This window comes from Antechinus flavipes, chromosome 6 (genome assembly GCF_016432865.1).
Source record: "Antechinus flavipes isolate AdamAnt ecotype Samford, QLD, Australia chromosome 6, AdamAnt_v2, whole genome shotgun sequence".
Classification (NCBI taxonomy): domain Eukaryota; kingdom Metazoa; phylum Chordata; class Mammalia; order Dasyuromorphia; family Dasyuridae; genus Antechinus; species Antechinus flavipes.
The window spans coordinates 241,393,179-241,419,346 of NC_067403.1; the positions used below are offsets into that span (position 1 = coordinate 241,393,179).

At 39.0% G+C, this 26,168-nt stretch overlaps 1 protein-coding gene across 8 annotated transcripts in view; it reads right to left on the reverse strand.

The window, feature by feature from the left end:
- Window positions 1–26,168, reverse strand: part of CELF1 (CUGBP Elav-like family member 1) — a 99,523-nt gene that overhangs the window by 10,973 nt on the left and 62,382 nt on the right. For 2 of the 8 annotated variants that reach the window (XM_051965163.1, XM_051965162.1), the window contains exons 1-9: window positions 23,168–23,281; window positions 10,447–10,634; window positions 8,820–8,902; window positions 8,323–8,371; window positions 7,706–7,840; window positions 7,324–7,403; window positions 6,817–6,978; window positions 4,661–4,736; window positions 154–282 (exon numbers count right to left, since the gene is read on the reverse strand). In XM_051965163.1, the coding sequence (XP_051821123.1) occupies window positions 154–282; window positions 4,661–4,736; window positions 6,817–6,978; window positions 7,324–7,403; window positions 7,706–7,840; window positions 8,323–8,371; window positions 8,820–8,902; window positions 10,447–10,634; window positions 23,168–23,184 (919 nt within the window). In that variant the 5' untranslated portion in view covers window positions 23,185–23,281. Of the gene's footprint in view, window positions 1–153; window positions 283–4,660; window positions 4,737–6,816; window positions 6,979–7,323; window positions 7,404–7,705; window positions 7,841–8,322; window positions 8,372–8,819; window positions 8,903–10,446; window positions 10,635–11,028; window positions 11,147–11,193; window positions 11,294–23,167; window positions 23,284–26,168 lie in introns of those variants that run through there. The other 6 variants (XM_051965165.1, XM_051965166.1, XM_051965164.1 and 3 more) reach the window with 6 other exon arrangements.

The window sequence follows — 26,168 nt, forward strand, 5'->3', positions numbered from 1 at the left end:
AGTCTACACCCCTCATTTGACAGATAAGGAAACTACAGCCCAGAAAAGTCAAGTACAGAGCCCAAATTAGCCAGATAAGTTAATGGCAAAGCCAGGATCAGACTTTCAGCAAGAACCAGCCTTCCCCTCACCCCCGGCAGCAGTCAGTCTTACCTGAACTGGTGAGGACACTGAGAGGACTGCTAGATGTCGTGAGAGCATTGGTACCACTTGGCGTATTCTGAGCGGCGCTAGCAGCCGCCGCCAATGCAGCCAAATTCTGTAACTGCATTGCATTTAGTCCTGCAAAATTGAAATGAACATTTCAGACAAAAGATTGCTTTCATTGTTGAGAACAATGATAGCAAATTTGACAGAACACTAGTCTGAAGAATCGAAAAGCTCTATTAGCTTCATCATAAGGTTTCACAGATTTGAGCTATACTTAACTTTCTCAGTATAAGAATAAGTTGTAGGAGTAGGAGATTAGGGTATATTAGGAAAGAACCAGTCCCTGTCTGCAGCTTTGGAATGATCTACAAAGGGCTGAAACAAAACTGAGGGCCATTTTGCAAGAGTTACTGCTCTTTGGAGGAAAAGACACACAGAGAGAATGTAAGAGAACTAGCTCTAGAAAGCTAATTCAGAATGACAGAGTTCTCTTTTCCCCTATTTTCCCAAAGCTCTAGTTTTTTTCTCTTTAGGATTTTAATTAGTTTTGCTGGGTTACTTGTGAGGATGTGGATAGCATATACAATAGATACATACTAGAAAGAATGATAGAAGACCCAAAAGAAAATATTTAAAAATTAAATTTCACTTTTTAGTCAAAAATAATCTTTCCTTCTTCTCGTCAACCTTCCCCTCTCCCCATTAAGAAAGAAAAGTCCCTCATAATTAAATAAAATGGATCTCCACATCTGCCACTTCCCCGCAAAAGATCTCATTCTGCCCTTTGTGTCCTTCACCTCTATTGAGAGGTAGGTAGCATGGAATCATATGTAATCGTTAGGCTAGTCAGACACTCCTAAAGCTTTCACTGTGCCTTGTCTTAACAATACTGTTGCCACCATATAAATGATTTTCCTGGTTCTATTTGGTAAAAGTTCATACAAGTTTTTCCAAGTTTTTCGTGTCTTAAAGCTCAGTAGCATTTCAACACAAGTATATACCATAACTTGCTCAGTCATTCCTTATTTGGTGGCATCTCCTCAGTTTAATTCCTTACCAGGGCAGAAAGAGCTGCTATAAATATTGTGGAACAAAAGAGTGTCTTTAGCTGAGGGCTAGTGCCCAACTTAATTTGCACTTATTTCCTTCTCTCTCTTCTAGCCTTTCCTTCATTTTCCTATTGACACTGTAACCAAGTATGTCTTTTGCCTCCTTTGACCAGTTTAGATGAGAACTGAAGTTCAAGTGTCAGTCACTCCCTTTACCCTCACCTGTTTCTTCATATAGACCTATATCTGCCCATTCCAAATATGTGAGATGATTTTCCATAACCTTTTTCTCCCTTTTACCCCCAATGAAGACATAAGAACTACTCCTAAACCTTCTGTCCAATTGGACTCCATCTGTGATTTCTGACAATGGGCTTCTAGAGGGACACATATATGATGTCCCCATATTAAAATGGAAGCAACTTATTCTTTGGTGTTTAGTCCCTTATAATTGTTTATATTTACTTTTTTTACATTTCTCTTAATTTGTGTGTTTGAACTTCAAAGTCTTTATGCATCCTTTCATCAAGAATGCTTGGAAGTTCTTTGTTATATCAACTACCTCAAAGGGTTGTTATAAGGATCAGAAGAAACTGTGAGAAGCACTTAACACAGTACCTGGCATGCAGTAGGTGGTACATAGATACTTATTGTCTTTCTTCTTCCTCTTTCCCATTTACTTTTGCTGAGCAAAGTATTACTGGCTATGAATCCATATCGTTTGCCTTCTTAAATATCATTATCTAAGCTCTCCATTCCTTCCTAGTGGTGGATGTTAAATTATATGTGATCCTAATTGTGGTTCCTTCCTTTTTGGCTACTTGCAGTCTTCTTTTCTTTAAACCGATTATTCTAAATTTTAGCTATAATGTGGCAGAGAATCTTCGTTTTGGAATTTCTTTCAGGAGATAACTGGTGAATTCTATTTTCACTTTGCCCTCTGCTTCTGAGAGATCTGGCAGTTGTCTTTTGTGATTTCTTGAATGCTACGTTTATGTCTCATCATGGCTTTCAGGTAGTCCTATGATTGTTTGATCTGTTTTTCAGGTCAGTTATTTTTGCTCTGAGATGTCTACCTTTTTTGTTCCTTCAGTCTTTTGACCTTAATATTTCTAGTCTCAGTAATTCATTAGACATCTCTTTGGCCCATTTTGATTTTCAAGAAATGATTCCCTTTTAATTCTTCTTTTCATAGCTTTAATTTTCTTGGTAAGGATTTTTCCTAACTTTGCCTCTTTCAGAATTCTAGCTGAATTTGCACCCAAGCAGTGTTTTGTTTTGAGTATTTGCTTGTAGACATTTTGTAATCTCTTCTGGGTTTTGCCAAGTATTCCTGTCAGCATAATTGTCTTTAAATGGTCAGATTCTGTTTGCTTGCTTATTCTCCTAACATTCCTCCTGACTTTAGACATTTTAGACTAAGACCAGACTCTATAGGAAATATGTGGGTTGGTACTTCTGCTTTCTCGAAGTACTGAGTGTTGGTTATTACAAATATAACCAATATTACAAATATAACAAAGAACATCTCAAACTGGAGGTTCTTGTGATATAAGCTTCTGGTGTTCCCAAAGTGTTCTTAAACAGAGCAAAATCTGATCCTACACACTGAATTCAGCCCAGTAGATTGCTGCTGGGCTCCACCTCAATCTGACAATTGGAATACTCTGAAGACTTCCATTTTGAGCTGGGATTTCTACTCTGATTATAACTATGCAGGTTTCAAACCAGGCTAGAATTCAAAACAAAGACTACAAGCTACACAGCTCCCCCTCCAACCCCCCGCTTGGCACACCGAGTCTCCTCTACACCCTGCACAACTTAGGCCCCTCTTTGGGCAGGACCAGGTACTTTATTTCTCCCCATTCTATGTTCCTGATCTAACTTAGCCGGATCCACAAATATCTCATCTCTGTTTCCATATGTCTGCTTGGGCTGGAAGTTTTTCTATATATGAAAGGACAGGGGAGGTGGAAGGGAAGAAATGTACTTCTTTCTGTTCAATTGTCATCTTGGGTCCAAGGAAAATATAAATCTGATGGGGATATGTCAAAGGAAAAACTGATTATGGTGGATAAATAAGAGTTGACACAGTAGAATGAAGGCTGGGAAGCAAAACTGAGCAAGCTAGTAATTTTTTGGCTCAAAATGAACCACCTTTTAACCTGGACATTTTTTAACTTGGGGAAAAAAACAAAATCTGATAACTTTCTTTTTAACTATTTAGTGAGCTGCTATGTGAAGAGTGGGTCATTGAGTTCAAAATCCATTATACAAATTTTGGACTCAGTGGGGTGAAGCTTGTGATGTCAGGAAAGGGTGGTAAATCTCTGGCCTAGGAGATGATCAAGCAATAACTGGACAGCCACAAGTCAGACAATATTTACAGGGGAACTCTTCAGTTATAGATTATAATGAATGGACGCTGAGGTCCCTTCAAACTCTGAAGATCATTTAGAAGAAGAAACTAATTTTTGGACTATTATTTCATGGAAAAAGGAAATGAACATTTATCTGACACAACAGCTCCCTGAAGGCACTTGCTTGACACAATATCCATTAATGGGGCAAGGCTGGGGCAGTGTCAAGGCAAGGCTATCCTTTGATGTCTTAAGACTTTGGGGAGTTATCTCAGGTAGAATGTGGAGGCTTTTTATATTACTAAATGATGAAAATATTTGTATGCTTGATTTCTTTTTATTTTATTTTAAGGCACATTCCCTATGGAATTAAAATTTTTAAGGTTAAATTATTTTATAAATACAACTTACATAAGAGATAAAGATGACTGAAAAATCCTTACTCTAGCCAAAAACAGGAAAGGTGGCCCCCTGTGACCACAGAATAAAGATGGAGGGGCAGAAAAGACATTTTATTATAGAAATGAGTAATTTCTTAAACACTTCAAGTTAGATGAAAAAACCTCAATCATTTAATATCAACTATTTTAATGCCCTGCAAAATTTATGAGGCTAAAATGAGCATGAGATGATAGATTCAGAGCTGGAAGAGACTTTGGGGGCCACCCTATCCAACCCTTTGATTTTATAGATGAGTAAACTTGAGGTAGAAGGAAATTGGGTAACATTCCCAGAGTCTAAGGCGGGATATGAATCTAGAACTTCCCCCATGTTTTTTCCATGAAAGTGGGTCTTAGCCTGGTCATGAAATACTAGGGAAAAATCGTTATCTGAGTCTCTTTCTTCACTTGGGTGAATGTATTTTAGTTTTAAAACACTGGCAGCTGGAACCCTTTAGTGGAGATCTAAAATCAGAATGCAGTTTTTTCTGATGACTTCAAAGATCCTAATTCTAGCCTAGACTCTGCCCCAGAACAGGAAGTTCCAAGATGACTTCCCTTTAAGATGACAATCTGACGTTACAAAGTGGCTCATCTAAGTGATACCCACCACCCAGCCTTAATGATGTGGCCGAAGATGACAAATGAAAAGACCACTCACCTCCCATTGGATGGAGGCTGCCCAGGGTGTTGAGGTTCCCAGAAGAGGCAGTCTGCTGAAGGAGCTGCAAATAAAGCTAGACATTACACCAAAAAACAAAACAAGAGTGAGAGTGAGGGCTGGTTCCGCGTCTGGGAGAACTCTACAGCACAGCAAAGCGAGCACACAGGCCCAGGCCCCAGGAGAGGAAGGGGAGGAGTCTCAGAAGCCCCAGACAGCCCAAGAGCGCAGTCCAGCACAGCACGACACGGCGCAGCAAGAGCCCGCAAGGCTCCAACACAACAGGGAGACAATCAGAGAACAGCACAGGAAAGAACAGAAACCCCCTATCTCAGGGACAGGCACTCCTGCACTCAAGTCATTTCCATCTATTTGCCTCCCTTCCATCTGACAAGTGTCTTCCCTGCTACTGCCCCATCTCCCCTTCATCTTGGTCAGGCTGGCCTGCATCTCAGACAGCCCCCGATTCTGAGTTCCAACACTTACAGAATGTTTCCTGCCATCACTCTGATTCTCTTTCATGTGAGCTAGACCCTATTCTCTAGCTCCATCCTCCCCAACCACAAGAACCTTTCCATATAAACCAACCCACACCACAAGCTCCCTAGGGATCAAGCTCATTTTCTTGCCTCAAGAGACCCTAAAGCCGAGAAAACACCTGCCCCCTCTAGGTCTGGGTCCTAAATTTTCCAGAAAGCCTTTTGTGAGACCAAGCTAATAATGATGCCATCCTCTAGTGCCCAACAACCCTCACTTCTGAACACACACTACAGCTGGATGTGCACTTCTATCTGCATTTGTTGCTCATTTCTTTAGGAATGCTGCAACTTTAATGGAAGAAACCAATTTAAACTCAAACCCTACAACCCTTAGGATACAATGACAGACCCAGCCTGTAGATAATGAGAATATCCTCTAAGGCCTCCTGCCATGTAACTTGCCCAACGCCAGAAAGAGATGTTAACCCCATTTTACAAATGAAAAAGTTCAGACTCAAAGAGTAAACTGGCTCAAGATCACTCAGCTTTTCAGGGTTAGAAGCAGAATTTAAAGCCAGGTCTTCCAGCCATGTGCCAAGCCTTAAGTTACCAAGGAACTGCATCAGTGAAGGCGTGCCCCACCGTGCAGAAACCTACCCAGCTCTCCAAGGCCTCATGCAAGGTCCTGAAGGGACTTTCACCAAAATGAGGACTGACACAGTATATGACAAACCCTAACAGCACCATTTTAGCCCAAGCTGAGTTGCTTAAACTAATCAAAGTGGTCATGTAAGCCCACAGAGAAAGTCAAAAGCTGAGGACACAATCAGATTAAACAATCATCCTGTTAGAGAAAGCATCTTGGGTCATAATAAATCTGAGCCTGAATGTACTTAGAACAGGGATAAGCACATGTCATTCTCCCAACCATAGGATTGCCGGCTCTTCCTCCCCTGACTCCACTAGGCTCACTTCCCTCCAGTTTAGAAACTTGGGAAACTAACCCTGGTGCTTGTTCCCCTTCCATAGCAAAGAGAAAGAATGCTATTCTCTGGACGCTAGTTTCCCTCTTCCACAGGTATTCTAGAAACAACCCATTTCATGTGGGCAATGTTTCTCCTTTCCTCTACTGATTACACGTCTCTGGAAAGCTGGCTCCAAAAGTCACTCCAAGAAACTCGACTTACTACTGAGGTGCTCGATTTGGTTCTGTTCATGCTGACAGCGTGGGGACAGAAAGATGGGAGGGAAAGCGCAACAAAGGCAGGCACTTCTGATACAACACAGTGTCCCTGGAAGATGCATCTATTGGTTTCCTGTAATAATCGTGTCAGCTTCTTGTTATCTTGAGAGAGAACAATTCAGGAAACTTTGAGGAAACCTCTGCTTCCAGTAGGAAAATATCTACGACTAGGCAGTCCAATGAGAGTACCATGATATTAAAAGAACAGGAGAGGATAAATGGATTAAGAACTTAAGTTTTCTGCCTATCACAGAAGCCTCAGGTGCAATTAGAGAACAGACAAGACAGACAAGACAGATCAACAGACAGACAGATGCCCAGTGTCTCCACTTTGGTGTCTGCCCACTACTGCGCCTGCTTCGCTGGCATCTACTTCACAACCAAGTACCCAGGAGTCCTGCTCCACGGGCAAAGAGCCAGGCGTGAAGACTCACTGCTAAGTACTGGGGTCCCAGAGTGTTCAGCCCAGCGAGGTTTCCCCATACAGATGCAGCACTGATTTGCTGCATCTGCTGTTGCAGCTGCTGGGCCATGCGCTTCTGTTCTTTGTCCTTCTGAGTGTCTGCAAACTTCACCACGATGGGAGAGGAACAGCCCTAAAGAGGCAACCAAGGGAAAAGTAAGAAAAAAAATTAGTCTGCTCTCTAATTCTAGTGACAAATGGGGAAGGAGCTAAAGACTCAATAATAAGGATCAAAGGTGAAGGAGCAGATTTTAGCTTCTGGGACTTCAGAGAAGCCATGAAAACAGGGTGGGAAACTGACATCAAAGAAGAGCCCCAACCGGCCCTGCTTCATGTTGGCAGTACTCTTGGATGCCACAACTACTTTCCTGTGGAAAGTAGAGAGATCAGCCTTGAACATGGTGTAATGGCCCAATGAATGACAAAAGATCCCCAAGTGCACCTTACAAGATGTCCTCCTTTTCAAAGTGGTCTTTACCTCCATAGTCTGTGCTTGATGCATTGCCTTGATGGCTGTCTGCGCCATGGCTCGTGTCGTAAATGTCACAAATGCACAACCTGGTGGAAGAAGGAATATCCTCAGCCTTCAAAGAATTCAAAGACTTCTCATGTACAAAACCAGAGAGTTTTGGCTAGATGCTGAAAAGCAAGGTGGTGTGCAGGTCATCTGGATGAAGGCTGAGAACATCAGCTTTAACATACAGGCAAGCATATTGTATTAACAAAAGGGTACCCCACATCTTGCCACGCCGATTCGTCCTTGCTGTCTACAGATCACTGATTTTATAAACTCAGCTAAAAGGGGGGGGGGGGGGGGGGGGAAATCACATTTAACATCTCAAGATCTAAAAGATTCATACCTCGGCTCAGACCATCAGGACCTCGTAATATTCTGCACTCTTCAATCTGTCCGAAGGAAGAGAACATGACTCGAATATCGTTTTCATTGCACTTCTTGGAAATCATACCAATAAACAGCTTCCTGTCTTCCACTGCTAAGAGACCAAAGTAAAAAAGGCTTCTAAACATTACTTTGAACAACAAGAAGAAAAGGGTGAAGATTGTCTGCACTCACTGAAGGCCAAGGAAAGTACTTTCCCTGGTTCTGGATAGCCACTTGCCTTTTCCACCTGCCCTCTAATAGTTCAAACTCATTCCCCACCTTTTCTGCTTTCTTTACTCTCCTGAACATAAGGCCTACAACCATTAAGATAGAAATTCCACTTAATTCTAACAGTTCTTAGATATAGTCTATTCAAGTTGCTACTAATTCTCTCTCCCTCCTTTTATTCCCCCCTACTTGGCAACGTACTTATTTTTATAATACAGGACAATGGAGACAACCCTGCAAGAAATTTCTGCAAGAAATACTTCATTTCTTGTCCAACCCACCTGGATCTCTGCAATTCAGAAATTTTGGTAATATTAAAGCCCAGAGAATTGTCCTGATCAGGGGAAAGTTCAGCAATATATTTACCATTGTTTTTTTCACTGTCTGCAGGTTTCATCTGTATAGGATGATGCATCTAAAAAAGAAAAATACCACCACCTTATACTCATGCATTGGCTACACGGACTATTTAAGTTTGGGCAAAAACTAAATCTCAATATGCATTATAGTATACTGCACATACTAAGCATCTCAGGTCTGTGGGTCAAATGGACAAAATACTAATGTTTCTAGGATAATGAATTTTAATATGGGCATCTTGGGAGCTTTTCTTGATGCTCCATGACAGTGCCATTTTAATCCCAACTTAGGGCTCAGACAACAAATAAAAGTCAAGCTGCACAAAACTGTAGGGAACATTATTGACAATTTTGCCAAAATCTGTTTCTTATAGCTCTTTGCAGAATTCCTTGAGAGCCTGCTCCATGGGAAAGGGTATTCAGTACCAAGCCCCAAGAGCTCATCCTACTTGTTAAAAACCACCCTAGATCTTCCTCTAGGAAGAATGGCCACTATCTTCTTACCCCTGGAAGGATCTTCATATTGTGAAGAGCGTTCTGTGCTTCTAGTGCAGCTTTCCGGGTGTAAAACGTAACAAAACAGCACCCTGTAATCACAAACTTAAATGATTAGGACTATTCTTCTGCAAGAAAGAATTTTGGGGGAGCTTAGCTTTCAGTTGAAATAGTTTAATGTCAGAACTCTTGTAGGGGAACCACTTGCCTGGACATACAAGATGAAGGAAAAAACAAACAATTCACAAGATCAGTCTGCTCTAACTAAAAAAGAAATTAACAAGGTTAGATTGAGACTGATATAGTTTCTTATGTCAGTATATGCATTCTTCTGGGATCAAAATGAGCCTATCTGCAAGCTTTTTGAGCATTTAAAACTTACAAAGGTCAAGTGCCTTTCTTTTTGATTCTATCCTTTAAAAATGTACTGGGTGTGGAAAATGTGCTTTGCTCATAGCTGTCATGTATACCTATGTGTTGAGCTTCACATCCCTGCCCAGGGAAAGACACCAACTCCGCCATGTGGTACTCCTACAAAGGATGACTCCAGAGATTACTTTTACTGCTCTTGCCTTATGTCCTTTAGATTTCCCTAATTCTCCTCCTGCTTCTCCCCTTGCCTCTAGGCAGGAAAGGGATCTTCCCCAGCAGATTCATCTAGTTCAGTCCTTCTATTCCTTCAAGGCCCAGCTGGGGTGCCACTTCCTAGGCAAAGCTTTTCTTCAAATTTTCCAGGTAAAAGAGATCCCTCTTCCATTCAAACCATGATCAGATGCATTTTAACTCATATTTGTGTATGTAAGATATATCACACTTACTAGACTTAAGCCCCTTGAGGGCATGGATTGTGTCCTTTTCAATGAGGGACATGGCAGGAGTAACCACAGTAGTAATAATAGCAGAAGATAAGGGTACTACAAACAATAATGGAATTTCAAAATGTTTTAAGGAAGAAAGCACAGAACTACAATTCAGTTAGATGGGATCTAAGTAGCCACATAGCCCAGATACTACCTAAAAGGAATCCCTACTATGACATACTTGATAAACAGCCATTCAAACTTTTGAGATGTGAAGATCTTGCAAGGGCATCCAGTTCACTCTTACGTAGCTCTAATTACTGGCAAGGTTTTCAGCATACAAGACCAAGACTTTCTTCTCTAGGAATTGTACATATGATTCATGCCATTATAACTAAAGAGAATCCAAGGTTCGCTGCTGACTAGGCCAGAAACCCACAAATAATAAAGGATAAGTGTCTGCCTGAAGCCATGCTGCCTCTGTATAATCATAATGACAAGCACTGTGTTTATTGTACACACAGCAAGGACTTTATGAACATCTTCTAAATGATCATCAGACATTATTCTCATTATTCCCAATCATTTACACCTTAAGTGACTTTATTTTTTTTCCAAGCCAACAAATATGAAGTACTTTCTCTGTGCCAGGCACTGAACCAAAGTTTGGTTAAAAGGGCAAACCTTCTTTGATGAGTACAGAAGTGACTGAACAATGAGAAACCATCTACCTAAGATAGACAGCTCAACCAACACAGAATCATATGTGAGAGGAAGAAATCACACACCAGAAATTACACCTTTTCTCAACAGTGAGAAAAAAGCAAAGTCCTCACCTTTGCTCTGGGGAGGGTTCTGGCTCCGATCCCTCAGGACATTGATTTCGTAGACAGCACCATACTGTTCAAAGAGTTCCCTCAGATCTTTTTCAGACCAGCTCCTAGGAACCTGACCCACAAACATCTTGATGGCATCCAGGTCAGGTTGGTCCGGGTGATCCAGTGTTCCATTCATTTTCTTTGAGCTGCACAAGATAAAGAACTCCCATTATAGGGGCCAATTATACTCACCCAGAGGACTTCTCTTCTAAGCAACTAATAGCACCAAAGTGCCTCATCAAGAACAACATCAAATATATTCTAGTAGCTTAATGTACACTTATATACTCCAGAGACCTGGAAAAAATTCTTTACCTAGGGTAAAGGGGAAACATGGGGAGACAAGGAACTCGAAAGGTTCCTCTTGCTAATAATGAACACATCCCCAAGAGCTAAGTCAATCATTCAAACAACAAGCATTTATTAATCACCTACTATGTATGTGCCAGGCACTGTGCTAGGAGCTGGGCATACAAAAATCAAACCAAACCAAACAAACAAACAAATAAATGAAGCAATCCCTGCTCTCAAGGAGCTTACATTAAGAGGCAAAGGAAGAAGACCAGTCAGGAGCTGTTAGCATCTACTTGGAATTGGAATAATGGAATTAAAGTTGCCAAGAGGACTGAAGTACTATTCCCCCTCATTATCCGCTCCCCCCACCACCACCTCAAGCAGTGCTTGTACAGGGAAAGGAAAGTCTACTTGATAAGCATGTTCTTTTCTTTTGCTAGCCTCCAATCAATTTGTCCTTTTGCTGTCCCTCCCACCATGGCTTTCCCCTTCTGTTGGATCCTGCCATGAAGTCACCATTCTGTGTTTAGGACATCATTGTCTGTTGCCATGGAAATGATAATGCTATTCTCCTAGCCTAAGAATTTTACAGCAGAATCAAAGAGGCAAGCCGACTCCAAATAAGACCATTTTAAAACAAACTTCCAAAATAATTAATAGGATAAAAATGCCATAGAACCAAGAGTAAGTGAAAGCCTGGGACCAAAGACAGGTTCTTGACTTCCTAGGCCTAGGCTAAGAAGGCACAAGTAAAAATTTTAACAAAAGTGATTAATAACAAGCCGATAATTCTGAGTCCAAGGTTCACAGAGTAGAAGGAAAAAAATGTAAAAACATTTTGATAATTTAGAGGAAAAAAGGGAACTCTGGTTATCTAGTTAAATCTCATCTTCCATAGTTGTAAACTGAACATGATAGAGATGAACAGAGTTGTCCAATGCCACACGGGAAAAAGGAGCAGGGCTGAAACTCCAATCAGATCCTATCAGATACTTTGTACTTAAATTCAAGAACATGTACTAGATGTGAACTTCAAAAACTACACTCTCTAAAATCCAAACGTGCTTCTCTTTAGGCAGATGCATTAATTTCATCACTTCTCAGTTACCTTCAAATTCAGTATCCCCACGAGGTTGTGAAATGCTATTCAACCTAGCTCTGTACTGATGCTATTTCACCAAACTCAAACTCCACAGGGACTCTCGCAGATCATCTTGAGAGAATTATAGGGCAACAAAATTCATCATTTAAAAAATATTATTTGCCTTTCATCTTTATCAGTCTTTCAGGAAATTTTTCTTTTAATTTCCCTTATAGACAACATTTTAAATCGCTTCTTCCACCAACTTATTGAACTGAGTGATCAGTGGTTCTTTCCCCTCGGTCGTTAACTACACTCTATAATCCTTCTAATATTTAAAAATATACATATTTTTTACTTCTCCAATCATCTCTCCTTTGCCTTGTTTTCTTTTAAATTCAATATTTGTAACTTAAAACAAAAATGTTATAATGCTTCTACTTTAATTATTTTTCAATTCCATGCACTTTAATATTTGTGATTTCTTTGGTCAGCAGTGTTATCTAGTCACTAAAGATTTTCTAAGTAATTACCTTTCAGTCTTATGGCCAATTAGAAAACATTTAGCACATAAACTGAGAGCTCAAGTCACTGATGTCCTGCAGATGTTCAAAGATAGTGTTGCAATACTAGAGTTTTTTGCAACCTGTTAATTACTAGTCATCCAAAGGACCTTCAATTAATATTTCCCCAATTTTTGAATTAGAAAAGATCTCAGATCTTTCAGTCCCATCCATTTGAGAAAGCTCCCACCTTTCTTTTCTTGAATTTGAAGGATGAATAAATCAATTACCTCTACAGAAAGTCGATTCTACTTTTAGAAAGCTGTTAGAAAATTCTTTGTGATATTAAATCTTAATTTACCTCTGAACTTATCTTCATGGCTTTGGTTTTGTTTCTGAAGCCAATCAGATTCAGTACCCCAAGTGAGAAGCTTGCTCCCCTCTAAAACTTGTCTAGGTAAACAGCTTTCATTTCTTCAATTAATCATTTTATGGTAAGACATTCAGGTCCTTGTCTCTTCTGGATTCAGACAGTTTTCACTTTAAGTAAATTCACATTATGCAAATCTGACTTTACATTAAAAATTGAAAGAAATTTCCATTCCAAAAAGTCATTTATGTTAGCTTTACGGTACAATCTATGTTCTCTCCCAGCTTCTCAGACCAACATTCAATGGCCTTCCATGCCCCCACCAAAACAAAACCAAAAAACGCCACATACCCTTATTAATCAAAACCAAACCAAAACAAAACAAAAAAACCTAACCAAACAAAAAATCCAAACCACCTCCAAAGGAAAGCAGAAGAAAGCAAGTCCAGAGATGGCCACCACTGGATCAGGAACCTGGCCTGAGACCTCTGGCACGGAGAAAGGCCCTTGCCCACCTGTTCAGCTCTGCGTGTCTGTTCTGGTACCACGTGTCTATCCCTGGCCTCCTGTACGATGCCTGTCTTTTCCTTTCTGTGTCTGGCCCCCATATGTCAGTCCCTCATGTTCTTTCTCTCAGTTCCGGCCAGAGCCCTACAGAGCCGGTGGCCCCCATGTGCTTCTCCTCCTGCTCCAGATTTTCTCTTCCCAGCCCTTACTTGTCCTTGAACTGTGTGTTAGGCCCTTCCCCCTCAGGCACACAGGCTCCTTCCTGCCCACACACCTCCCTCCTTCCCTTCCCAATGTCCTTGAGCAAATCTGTATTACATAAATGTCACTTTTTATACATGGGGCCTGCAAAGTGGTCCATCTGTCTTTTGTGATGACTGGTCTGTATTATTTTCCTTATCAATGATATTCTTAAACTGTGGCGTTCAGAAGCAAACTTAATACTACATATTTGGCCTCAGACAGAATGCCAAAAAGTTGTCACTTCTTTATTCCTGGAAGCTATGCCTCTCTTTATGCCCCTCACATTGCTGACCCATAAAGTCCAAGTCCAGTAAAACTCCCAGGTCCTTTTCAAATGACTGTTTTACTATGCCTTCTCCTTCCCTCCCTTGCACTTATGAAATAAAGTTTCTGAATACAAATCTAAGACTTCACATTTATCCTATCAAATCTCATGTTATTACATTTGGCTCAGTTTCAAGATTTTTTTGGCTCCTAGGATTGAAAATATAATGAATTTTTGATCCTTACAAGGTGTTAGGTAACTCATTCAGTTCTTTCATCTACAGATTTGATAAGCAAACTATCCATACTTTTATCTAAGAAACTCACAAAAACATTAAATAGCACATAATCAAGCGCTCATCAATTGGGAGTATCTCATTTGAGACCTTCTGACAAGCTGACATTTAACTACTACTGACAACCTCTCTGAGTTTGCTCATTCAACCATCTATTGAATTCATCTAACAAATACTCAATATTTTGCTATGTTTTAATTAAAGGTTTTGCATTTCTAAGATCGAAGTAAACTCTCTCTACTATTCCCCAAATGTGTCAAGTTTAGTCACCCTGTCAATAAAAGATATAAAGTCAATATGATGTAACCTGGCTCTACATGTTCTTCACATCCATTTAAAAATGTCTCTGTCTGATACATAGGAAGCACTCACAAAATAAATGCATGTTGACAAAACAATAGCCATGTTTTTAATTATACATTTTAGAATTCTGCCAGGTAGTACAATCAAGGAAGCTGGCTAACAGCTTACTGAGTTTATTCTTGTCAGGAGAGTGAGACAATTCCCCTCCCCCCATCATCTTCTCATATTATTTGACCCCATTTACAGAAACTTATATATTAAAAGGTATTCCTGAAACACAAATCTTTATCTTACATAGCTGCTCAAAATATCTGCTGTCCTGGTCCTTAATAATTAATCTGCGCCAAGATTCATTTGTTAAAAGTTTTAAATGCCATAAAATTTAACTTATTTAATTCTATATATGATTTTTTTAAAAAAAGCGTTGGATAATGGAGTCCTAAGTTATTTCATATGAGAATGTCACTGTGTGAAAAAAGGTTTATGATTAGTCAAACAATGTACTTCAGTACACAATTCTCAGATCAAGAAAAAGAGATTTTGTCCTTTGAAAATAAGAAGTGACTCCCCTTTCTGATAACTCATCCCTAAACAACTTTTATTCTCCATGCTTAAATATAACATAAGAGTAAATTGTGGCCATATTCCTTTCAATTCATATAGTTGAAATATTTCAAAGAAAAGTGACAAATTATTACATTTCAAAAAACAAAGATTTAACTAAGGCTCAATTTGGGTTTCTAGAACCAAATTGTGTGCATGAATCGCACTGTTTTTGTTTGTAAAAAGAAAGGAAAGAGAAGCAAAGAAAGAAAAGAATGTCAATGAAAAAGTTAAAATATATGTAGAGAAAACAGAAAGAAGTTGAGGTTTTTCCCTGCAATATCTTAAAATAAAATTTAGTTCCAGTGTGTGTGTGTGTGTGTGTGTGTGTGTGTGTGTGTGTCCGTGCGCTCAAACTATTTTCTCACCTTGCAAAACTTTGCTCATGGTTTCCTTAACAATAAAAGAAAGATAATCAACTCTTAGTTCATGGGACTATATGCCCCCAAAGCTGGCCTTATTCTCCCACTGCAGTATCACTCTTAAAAAAGTCAAACTGGCTTTCACTCCTTTCCCACTCCTTATCCTGAAACCTTCCTCTGTGCTTGAGATCTTCTTCTTGAAACTGGATTTTTCTTCTGGTTAGGCCCACCCACCCCTTGACCCCACCAAGAGCCTCCTAGGGTAGTCCTCCATTCTGAGCTTTGTTCCTCTCCCAAGTTGTACCTGGCCCCCTGCACCAGACTCTTGTATTCCCTTCCACTCACATTCCTTTCTTCCTTCTCACTGGAATCATCACACTCCTTCACTCATCAGTTTTTTCTAGTACATCACTCTTTCACTGGCTATACTTCCATGCCTGTCTTGAAACCTTAGGGAACCAATTCAACTCAAGCGGTTGCCCCTACTTGCTCTTCCTGATCATAGCCTAAAGCTAACTTTGAATAACTTATCATCTATCTCTTTTGCTCTTGGTCATATGCTACAGATTGGAGCCAGATAACATCACAAAATAGTGCCAAATGGGTGCATTACAAATTTGTGTTACATAATCTCTACTGGGCAAGAAAATCCTTTTATAACTCTGATTCACTCTCCCACTCACCACAGGAGCTATTCCAAACATCTTCATAAATCCTCAAGTCTCCCATGGCATCTCTCTTACTCTCAGGAAAGTACTTTTCTTCATAGTTCGATGAAAAAACGAAGACCAATCACTGACAAATCCCTTTTCCTTCTCTTATTCCACATGACTCAGATCTCTTTCACCCATTTCACCTGAAGAGGTGGCCAGTCTCCTTGTGAAGGAACGCCTCATTCCATGCACCTTGGATTCCATTCTACCCAATCTATTCCAGCCCTCTATCATTGCCACTTTTCACTAAGCTCTGGCCTCTTCCTGTTACCTACAAACATACCCATTCTTCCCCATTCTTAAAAACTCTTATCTGATCTGATGATCCCTCTAGTTTATTCTAGATTTCTCTTCTCTTTCAAGTACAAACCCCTCAAGAAAACTTCTCTTTAATTACTGCCTCCACTTCCTTTTCCAGCACTCTACTCTCTATAATCTGGCTTCCATCTATCCTCATTATCTCACTGAAACTACTCTCTATTCAAAGATATCAATGACCTCTTAGCTGTCAAATCTAAGGGTCATTTCTCAGCCTCCCATTCTTCTTTCCCTCTCTACAGAATCTGACACTGTTGATCACTTTGTTTCAACTGTTCTTGCTACATTTTCCAAGTCATTTCTTTGTCCTGCAGCATACTAGCAGTCTTGTTATTCCTGAGTCTCCAATGCAGGCTCTTCATCATTAATGTGCCCCAAGGCATTGGCTTTGTCTTCTTTCTAGATACTATTATTCCTGGGTATTCAAAGATCATCTCTATGCAGATGATTTCTGGAATCTATTATAACCTCTCTCCCAACCTCTATCAGTCTAGCATTTCTAAATGCCTATTGTACTTCTTGAACCTTATATCTCCAATAGACCTTAAAATTTTTCCAAAACTAAGCTCATTCTCTTTCTCAAGCTCTCCCTCCTAAATTTTCCTATTATCACAAAGAGCACTAACCATCCCAGTTATCCAGTCTCATAACCTGTCACCCTCTCTTCTCATCACTACTTTCTCTTCTCATTAACCAATCTATTGTCAAGCCCTATTGATTCCACCTTTGCCCTATTTCTTGCCTTCTCTCCCTGATACACCTACCACACAGGTGTAGGACTGCCCCGATCAACAGCTCAAGCCAGACATCTGGATGATGTTCCTGCCTCATCTTTCCCCATTCCGATCAATCCTCCAATGAACTGCCAGGTAATCCTCCTAAAAAGCAGATTTGATAATGTAGCCCCCAAACTTAAGTCAACTCCATTGGTTCACTATAACTTCCAGTCAATCAATTGTTATTTATTATATACCTACATACCAGTGCTGGGGATACTAAGAAAGTAAAAATAGTCCCTACTCTCAAGGAGCTCACAGTCCACTGTGGGAGGAAACATGCAAACAGCTGTGCACAAACAAGATATATACAGATTAAACTGGAAAAGAAATGAGAGAGAAAGTTCTAGTATTAAGGATGACCAAAAAGGCAGAAGGTAGGACTCTAGGTAGATTTGAAGGAAGTCAGGAGGAAGAAGAGATGAGGAAGAAGATATTTCCAGGCATAAGGGACAACATCAAGTAAGAAGATGGAGTGTTTTCTGTGAGCAAAAGTAGGAAGTACATATATGCATGCATATATATGTGATAGACAGATGTGGTCAAACCAGCTAAGATGAGGATGGACTAGAGTGGGGAAAAGATTTGAGACACGAATACTGATGAGCAGACTACAACAACAGTCGAGGATCTGGATGAATCTGGACCTGTACCACAGTGGGGGCAAGTGTCAGGATATAAAATAATTTACTCTCTGGTGGAGTATCAACATGCCTAATTTGTAAACAAGGGAATACTTTTCACACTATATGTACTGGGAGTAAAGAAGAGGACAGGAAGAAAGAAGAGAGAAAATAAGGAATATTCAAGAAAAAATATTGAAAATCTTCTAGCTTTTGTTATTGTTTTGTATGATTTTATTCAAAGTTCTCAGAAACAGTTCACTTTTTCTTTCCCACAGCCTAGTCTGAAAGCTTCCTTGGGTTTGTTTTGCCCAGATTTCAAAAAGACTAGCACTGACACAAGCCATGCAAAGACAAGCAACTGCCTTGAAATTCTTTTCATTTTCTATAATAAGAGTTGTCTCCTTCTCATAGATATTTCTGATGAGTTGGATTGTGAACCTGAGTTCTTTAGGATGGCTACCTCCCTTCTTAGGGGCAGATGGTTTCCTTGAGAAGAGGATTAGTTCGAAATACTATTCTTTCAGCCAATGCACATTTGTCTGGAGAGACTCTGTAGACTTATTTTGGTTATGAGGGTCCAGGAATACCAATGGTCCATGCCATTTCTGTATGGATACTAGCCATCCCCACATGTCTTTCAAGCTGAATCCTTTCTTAGGACATACTTTCATGTGGTTCTGTACAGTAGGGAACCTCACAACTGTTCAGAAAAAACAAGATGCAGGGTGAGATGCAGCATTTCAACAGGTTTTTGCTTGATAGACTTTTTGCCTTTGTATCTTCCTGGCTGGCTAGATGATCGATGTGGAAACTCATCTTTTCCAGTCTTTTGAGAAAATGAGGCTTCAGACTCATGTCATTTTGGCTAGATGCCATGGCTGCTTAGAGGCCTCCTCAGAAGCACCACAGCCAAGTGGAAAGCTATTTGACTTCTAAAGCCTTTTCCAATCCTGTCTTTTCTTTTTATTTCTCTTAATAGGTTTATCACACACACACACACACACACACACACACACACACACACACACACACACACACAACAGTATTATACTTTTCTAATTACATATAAAAATAGTTTTCCTAAAAGAGCTAGGGAAAAGGAATGTACTGGCATACCTTCCTTCCATCTCCCTTCTTCCATTTCTCCCTAAGTTAGCAAGTAATCTGATATCAGTTATATATGTACAATCATTTTAAACATATTTCTGTATTAGTCATGCTGTGAAAGAAAAAAATAATAAAAAAGGAAAAGTAAAAACAGTATGCTTCAATTTGCATTCATTCTACATATTTCTTTCTCTGGATGTGATTGGCATTTCCAATTCCAAGTTTAATGGAACTGTCATGGACCACTATATTGCTAAGAAGAGCTAAGTCTATCATAGTTGACCATCACACAATCTTGCTATTACTGTGTACAATGTTTTTCTGGTTTTGCTCACTTCACTCAGGATCAGTCCATGGAAGTTATTCCAGTCTTTCCTGAAACCTGTCTGCTTATCATTTCTTACAGAACAACAGTGTTCTATTACATTTATATACCACAACTTATTCAGCCATTCCCGAATTAAAGGACATCCATTCAATTTCTAGTTCTTTAATACCACAAAAAGAGTGGCTACCAACAATTTTGCACAAAGATTTTCTCCCCTTTATTACAATCTCTTTGGGATACAGACCCAGTAGTGATTGGTACTGCTGGATTAAAGGTACAAATAGTTTATGACTTTTTGGAGACTGTATGTATGTATGTATGTGTGTGTGTGTGTGTGTGTGTGTGTGTGTATATTCTGAAAGAATTGCATGAATTACTCTGTTTTCAGTAATTAAGGGCTTAGGGAGAGAAAACGTACAAAATTGGGCGGCTCCAAAGTATTGAGATCTTCTGAGATCACAACTGTTATCCAATGCCAAAAATTTATCTCCTCACTTTGGGTTATCAGCATATTATAGAGAAATACCATTTATGTTTTTATCCACATCATTATCATCACATAAGCTGCCGTGGTTAAATGCAATCTCTGGTGGCACTTCTTTGGAAATATTATTCTTTTCATGGACAAGCTATTTAAAAACTCCATTACTTTACTATTCCCATCAGTTTATCTCCATTTAGTCTTCCACAGTTAAATGAGTGATTCTGTGGAATGCTCTGTTAAAATTTAGGTAAACTTAGCATAACAATTTATACAATGACTATGATGTTACAGAGGAAAATAACTGAAAAGCTAAGAAATCTGATCAGTGAAAAATGAACTGGCCAATCATGACTCCAGAAAACTGTTAGGTTAGACCAAAAAAAAAAAAAAAAAATTCCTTTACATGATTATACTTATTTACTACAGGGAAAGAAAGCTGGAAGAAGAGATAGAGAAAAATGGTATACTGATTAAAAAAAAAAAAAAAGGAAAGGTTTAATGAAAAAACAAAACAAAAAAAAAAAAAAACAGAAGAAAGTTCAAAATAGGACAAAGATGAGCAAGAGTGCTAATATGATTATCTTTAATAAATTCTTTTGAAAAACCAGGCTGTACTTGGTAGAGATTCATTGTTTCACACACAATGTTCTTTATGTTCTTCGCATGCAACAGATAATATAATAAAGAAAATAATTGTAATAAAAATATTTTTTAAAGATCAAGATAAATTGTATCTTTATCATATAGTCAATCATGTTCCAAATTATTTAACTGATATATTGTATCTTAAAAAACAATTGTGTACATAAAAACAGGGTGTAAGAAAAATCACAAGACACTTTTCACAACATACATCTCTTCTTATTCACATTAAACTTTCTTGTATAACCAGATTCCTACTGAGACAACATATCCCAGGAGATTACAAGATCAGATTTAGTCATAGAAGAGGTGCAAATGGTTATTAGTAGAACTCCCTCACTTCACAGAGGAGGAAGGTCAGGTTTAAAAAAGTCATTGATCTACGTAAGGTCATACAGAGTCAGCAGTGACATCTTTTCACTGAACCATAATAAAAACAAGAGCACCTGGTCATCAAACCTAGCAGAAATTGATAAACTTGGCAAAAGTAGAAACAACCGATACTGAGAAGGCTGCAGAAAGAAATGTACCCAAAAACATTAGTGCAGTAACTGTGAACTGATCCAACCATTCCGGAAATTATGCTGGGAAATGAAATTGACTAAAATGTCCTTAACTCTTTAACTCAGAGATCCTACTGCTAGATCTAGATTTGAAGGAGGGCACTGAAAGATCAAATATATGCCAATGCATTCATAACTGCACATATAACTCTGACTATGGATAAGAGGTAAAAAAAAAAAATTAGTTTTACTGAATACAAAAATAGACCTTACTGTAAATACTATTTCTCCATTAATTTCTTCCTAAATATTAGTTGCGTTAGATAGAAATGCTAATGATTTGTCAACTTACTCCCCACAATTGTGAGGAAGCTGTTATCTTGACGATATTGTTACTATACAATATCATCTAACAAGAGTAGACAATGTTTCCCTATTTATAACAGGAAAATCTTTTTTTTTTGTTTTTTTTTTTTAACAGGAAAATCTTAAAGGGCATTAAATACAATGCTCAATTTAAATTGGATAATTTTGGTTACAAATAAAAATGTATCAATCATATACTTAATAAGTATCACAAAAGTCTTACAATAATTTATATGATTTGATTATAGCAATAGGAACTTAAGCAGCAATTTTTTTTTTAATTTAATTTTATTTAATAATAACTTTGTATTGACAGAATCCATGCCAGGATATTTTTTATACAACATTATCCCTTGCAATCGTTAAGCAGCAATTTACTAGTAGAAGGAATTCCTGAGTACAATCACTCATTGTCCTAATGTGCAATTTTTCATATTATAGTCACTAGAACAGTGGGAGAAAGTTAAATATGTAAGACTTCTTCACCATCATACCATCAGGATATGTTAAAGGTAGGACTTGACACTAGGTTTTCTGACTTTTTAAAAAATAAGCTCCATTCACCATATCACCCTGCCTGTCTATGATATATGACTATACCAATAGTATTCCCAGTATTGAACTACCTTGGTATATATTGTATAAATGTCACTTGATCAAAAAAAAAAAAAAAAGAGTATTGGTTCAAATTCTATTTCTAACTTAAAAGCTCTAGGAACCTGTGCTTATCATTTAGCCTCCCTGGGTCTCAAGTTTCTTTACCTGTGATGGGGAGAAATACCCATAGCACTTACCATCAAAAGGCTGCTGAGATTCGAGGGTCAGCTTGAATAGCAAAGTCTTAGCAGGAAGCAGGACAGAGTAGTCCCATCTGCCAAATTTCCACCTCTATCACACTATCATTCCAGGCCACAAAGCCCCAACTGAAGGTTGGGGGGAAAAAGGGGGGGTAGATCTCAAACACCACCTTGATAACCATCCAGGCTTCAGCTCCATATGTACTTCATCACTTATTCAGGGATTGATAATCAAATCGACATTATTATTACTGCTATTATGATGAAGGCAATGACTTTTTAAGTTCACTCTTGGTTTGTTCAACCCTATTCATGGCACTCAGCCCCATCTGTCCCATATGGTCTTGTCCCACTCTATCTCTGCCCTACCCTTCCACATAGCCTTCTGACCTGGAGGCAGACTGGCACTGAACTGTCCATCTTATTCAATCCAAGTCTTCTGTCAGGCCCTACCAATCATTTTTTACAGATTAGTTGTCTCTCTTTGTACATGCTGATGAACTACAGCACAGTGAACAGAGTTGGCCTCAGACCAATAATACCTGGGCTTGAGTACCTACCGCTTTGCATGTCTGCCAGCCATGTTACTCAATGCAAGTCCACTGCAGTGTAGACCTCTCTAAAATAAGCAGTCAGAGAAGAGGTGGCAATCTACCTCAGTGGAAAAGTACCTTCAACTGGAAGTAATCTACACTAATGAAACCAGAGTCAATGGCTTATCTCTACACATATGTGGTTATTCTCCCTATCTCCAAAAGAATGTATCCTCTTGAAAGTTGCAATTATTTCCTTTTTTTCTCTTTGCTTTAACCTGATCTCTTTGGGAAGAGCTGGGAAAAATTCAGTTCACAAAAAAATGATAACGGGATCTCTCCATTTTCTGATAAGTTTTATACTCTTTGATTATTAATAAAATTCACTTGGCCTACTTGACCCTTAAAACTTTACATGTCAGTTTCTCTTAGTGACTTGTTAAAAGTTTTTCTTTCTCATCCTGGTTTACTTATTTTGGTTATTTCCTGCCTTGCCAATTTAACCAATCTGCCCAAAACCATTTATATCAGCCTTAGTCCTCACATCAAAAAGGTGGGAATAACTCATATAGCAAATGATTTCAGACTGATCGGATATTGGTATGTACATGAAACGGAGTAATATTGCACCATAAAAATGACAAATATGGGAAGACTTACATGAAGTAATGCAGCATGAAGAAAGCAGAAACAAAACAACATACAAACTGACTAAAACTATGTAAAAATGACAGCTGCAACAAAATCTGAAAAAAATGTACAAAAGAAAAATATTTAGAAGACATGGAATTAAAAGTAATTTTATTACAATTCTGGTCAAATGAACATACTTTGAAAGTTTATAATTTCCTGGTAATCTTTTGTTTCTCTCCTCTCCGCCTCCCCCCTTCTCACACCCCCTCCCCCCCCCGGGGGGAAGAGGGGTTAGGGTAATGGAAGGGCATCTGCTTGTTGGCATGTAGAATTATATTGATTGATGGTTAAACATCTAATACAACATTCTAGTTTAAAAATCCCAAGTGTGTGTCCCCCTCATGCTCATCCCTCTTCTTCCCTCCTCCCCCCGAGAGAATATGCTCCAAGCCTCAGAATCGAGGCAGCTACCCTCTTCTTTGAGGTGATTAGTGGATCAAAATCATAGAGACCAATAGGACTTTGAGGAGGAATGAATTGGCAAAGTATGATGGATAGCCATGGGGTACAGGATATGAAGGAATGGGCATATGAAGAGCTAGAGAAAAGGAACTATACTAGCATAGAGCCGCACTTCTTTCTAGGACAGAGGGAGCTTAGAAACCATCTAGTTTAAGGTTTTCATTTGAAAAGTGAGGACCTCATGCTCCAAGAGGGATCCTACTCTGTTTGAGTTCTAATCCAGGACCTTCCCAGCTTCAAGCCTAATGTTCTCTCCACTGTACCACCCTCGCTCTCATGATGTGAGGCAAGGCAGCAGTCATGACTCTCCCCAAGTATGAGAAGTTAGACAGGTTTTTGTAAAAGACATCAAGTGCTACTGGCTCTGAGACAAAATAGGAAAAGCTGGCATAGAAAGGGGCTACCATAACTCTCCAATATGCTTTGTGTTTGTTTGGGGAGGTTTTTTTTTGGTTCTTTTTTTCTCTTTTTCTGACTTTCTTCTCAGGTCTTTTCCCATTTTTTTTCTTTCTCCTCCCCACCTTTGTTTAGCTTGATAACAACAATCCAGTAACTACTGTGCAGAAGTTTATAAAAGTTTCCACTAAATCTGTTTACAGACCCTTATAGAATCTTCTGTCATATTAGCCATTAGGTGGCGCAGTAGGTAGAAGGCTGAATCTAGAGCCAGGAGTTAGTTTCTCAACTGTAAAATGGAGATAACAGCTATTTGTATCCTAAAGTTGTTGTAACAATCAAATGAAAAATATTTGTAGAGCATGTCCCCCAGTACCGGACACAGAGTAGGCATTTAATAAATGCTCTTTCCTTCCCTTCCCTTACAGAGAAGACCTATATGTTCACTCTCCTAGGGAGCACCAGTGTGGAGCTGCTCCACCAATCTGCAAATTCACATCTTAAAGAACTATCTGTGGTAAATGGAGTCACACAGCCAGCGTGTGTGCCAAGAGCACTTCATGTTGTTGTTTTTCAATCATGTCCTATTCTTCATGACCCATTTTGGGTCTTCTGGATAGAGATGCTGCAGTGCTTGACCATTTCTTTCCTCAGTTTATTTTACAGATGAGGAAACTGAGGTCAACAGGATTAAATGACTAGCCGAGGGTCACACAGCTAGTGAGTGGGGCTGGATCTGAATTCTTCTTGACTCCAAGCCCAGCACTGTACACTTCATATACCATGTGGATTTCAGAGGTATTTCAGAATGAAAACAGAGAAAAACTAATCTAGAGCCTATCAAACAGCCGTTATTCCTTTCAACTGCCAGTTAAAAAAAAAAAAAAAAAAAAAAAGAATGAGTAAATTATATGGAAAGTGATTTGGTTAAGCTATAAAGATCTTTCAGTGAGGTGTTTAGACAAACAATAAGATTATCAAAGAAAAGTCTTGCTATCACTGTCTAATAATAAAGGAAATGTATTGGTTTAGCATGAATGATTTTTATTATTTAACCATTCTCCAAGAAGGCAGATTGATAGATTAGAGAACACTTTAGATGACTTCTATGAAAATGTTCTATTAGAACAGGACTTTACAGAACACAAAATATCTAATATTTTAACCTAGAACTGGCCTTAGAGACCACCTAAACAGATGTCAAAAGATGCTCAGAAGCCAGCTGGTCCCAATAATGAAGATGCTTTTTTTTTCCCTTTTGCAATAGCCTCATCCAGAAATCAGCTTGGTCTTTGGAAGGAAAGTACAGTAGTAGAAGGGGTATTTACTGAATCTGGGGCCAGAACCTCCTCTCAAATCCTCTGGATAACCTGACCAGGTAGCTTCTGATCAGATTCTACATCCCTGACCCTATGGCCACTGTTCACTTTCGCAGACAGCAAAGCCCTCTTTTCCTTTACATGAAAGTCTTTATGTCACTTTCTACTCAGGGTTCCTCACTCTACTCCCGAGGGCCAAGTCGATGAGACAACAGTTCAGGGAGGCAAGAGGGATCACAGTTCAAACCAAGACAGCCATCATGGGAGCCTCCTCAGGTCCTTTAGGCAGATCTATGATATACTATGATCTCAAGGCTCATCTCCTAAATGGCTTAACATTGTGAATGCTTTCAGAGATATTTTCCAGCTTATCACTGTCTTTCCTAAAGCATGGTACCCAGAAGGTAACATGATGTTCTATCTGGGGTCTGGCCAAAATAGAGCACCACTATCTTTCTCTTTTAAAGAACTCTTTTGTCTATTTTTTAAAGCCTCAACTTAACTCCACATTAACTAAAATGAACACTTCCAAATACACAGTACCAGAGAAAGAGGAAAAATACACATGAAACTAGCAAGAAAATATGCTGTAAAGTTTATAGCACTTCTAGAAATGTGAGAATTGCCACTGTTAAATTACACTATTAAAAAAGTGTTTTATAAACTACAGCTTCTCTTTGTGGATAAGCAGTATACCTATAACAAATTCTTGTTTGGTTTTTCAAGTTCTTTTTAAACTAGTTGCTACCCCACTTTCCATCATCTTCCACCTTCTTCCCTCTCAATATATT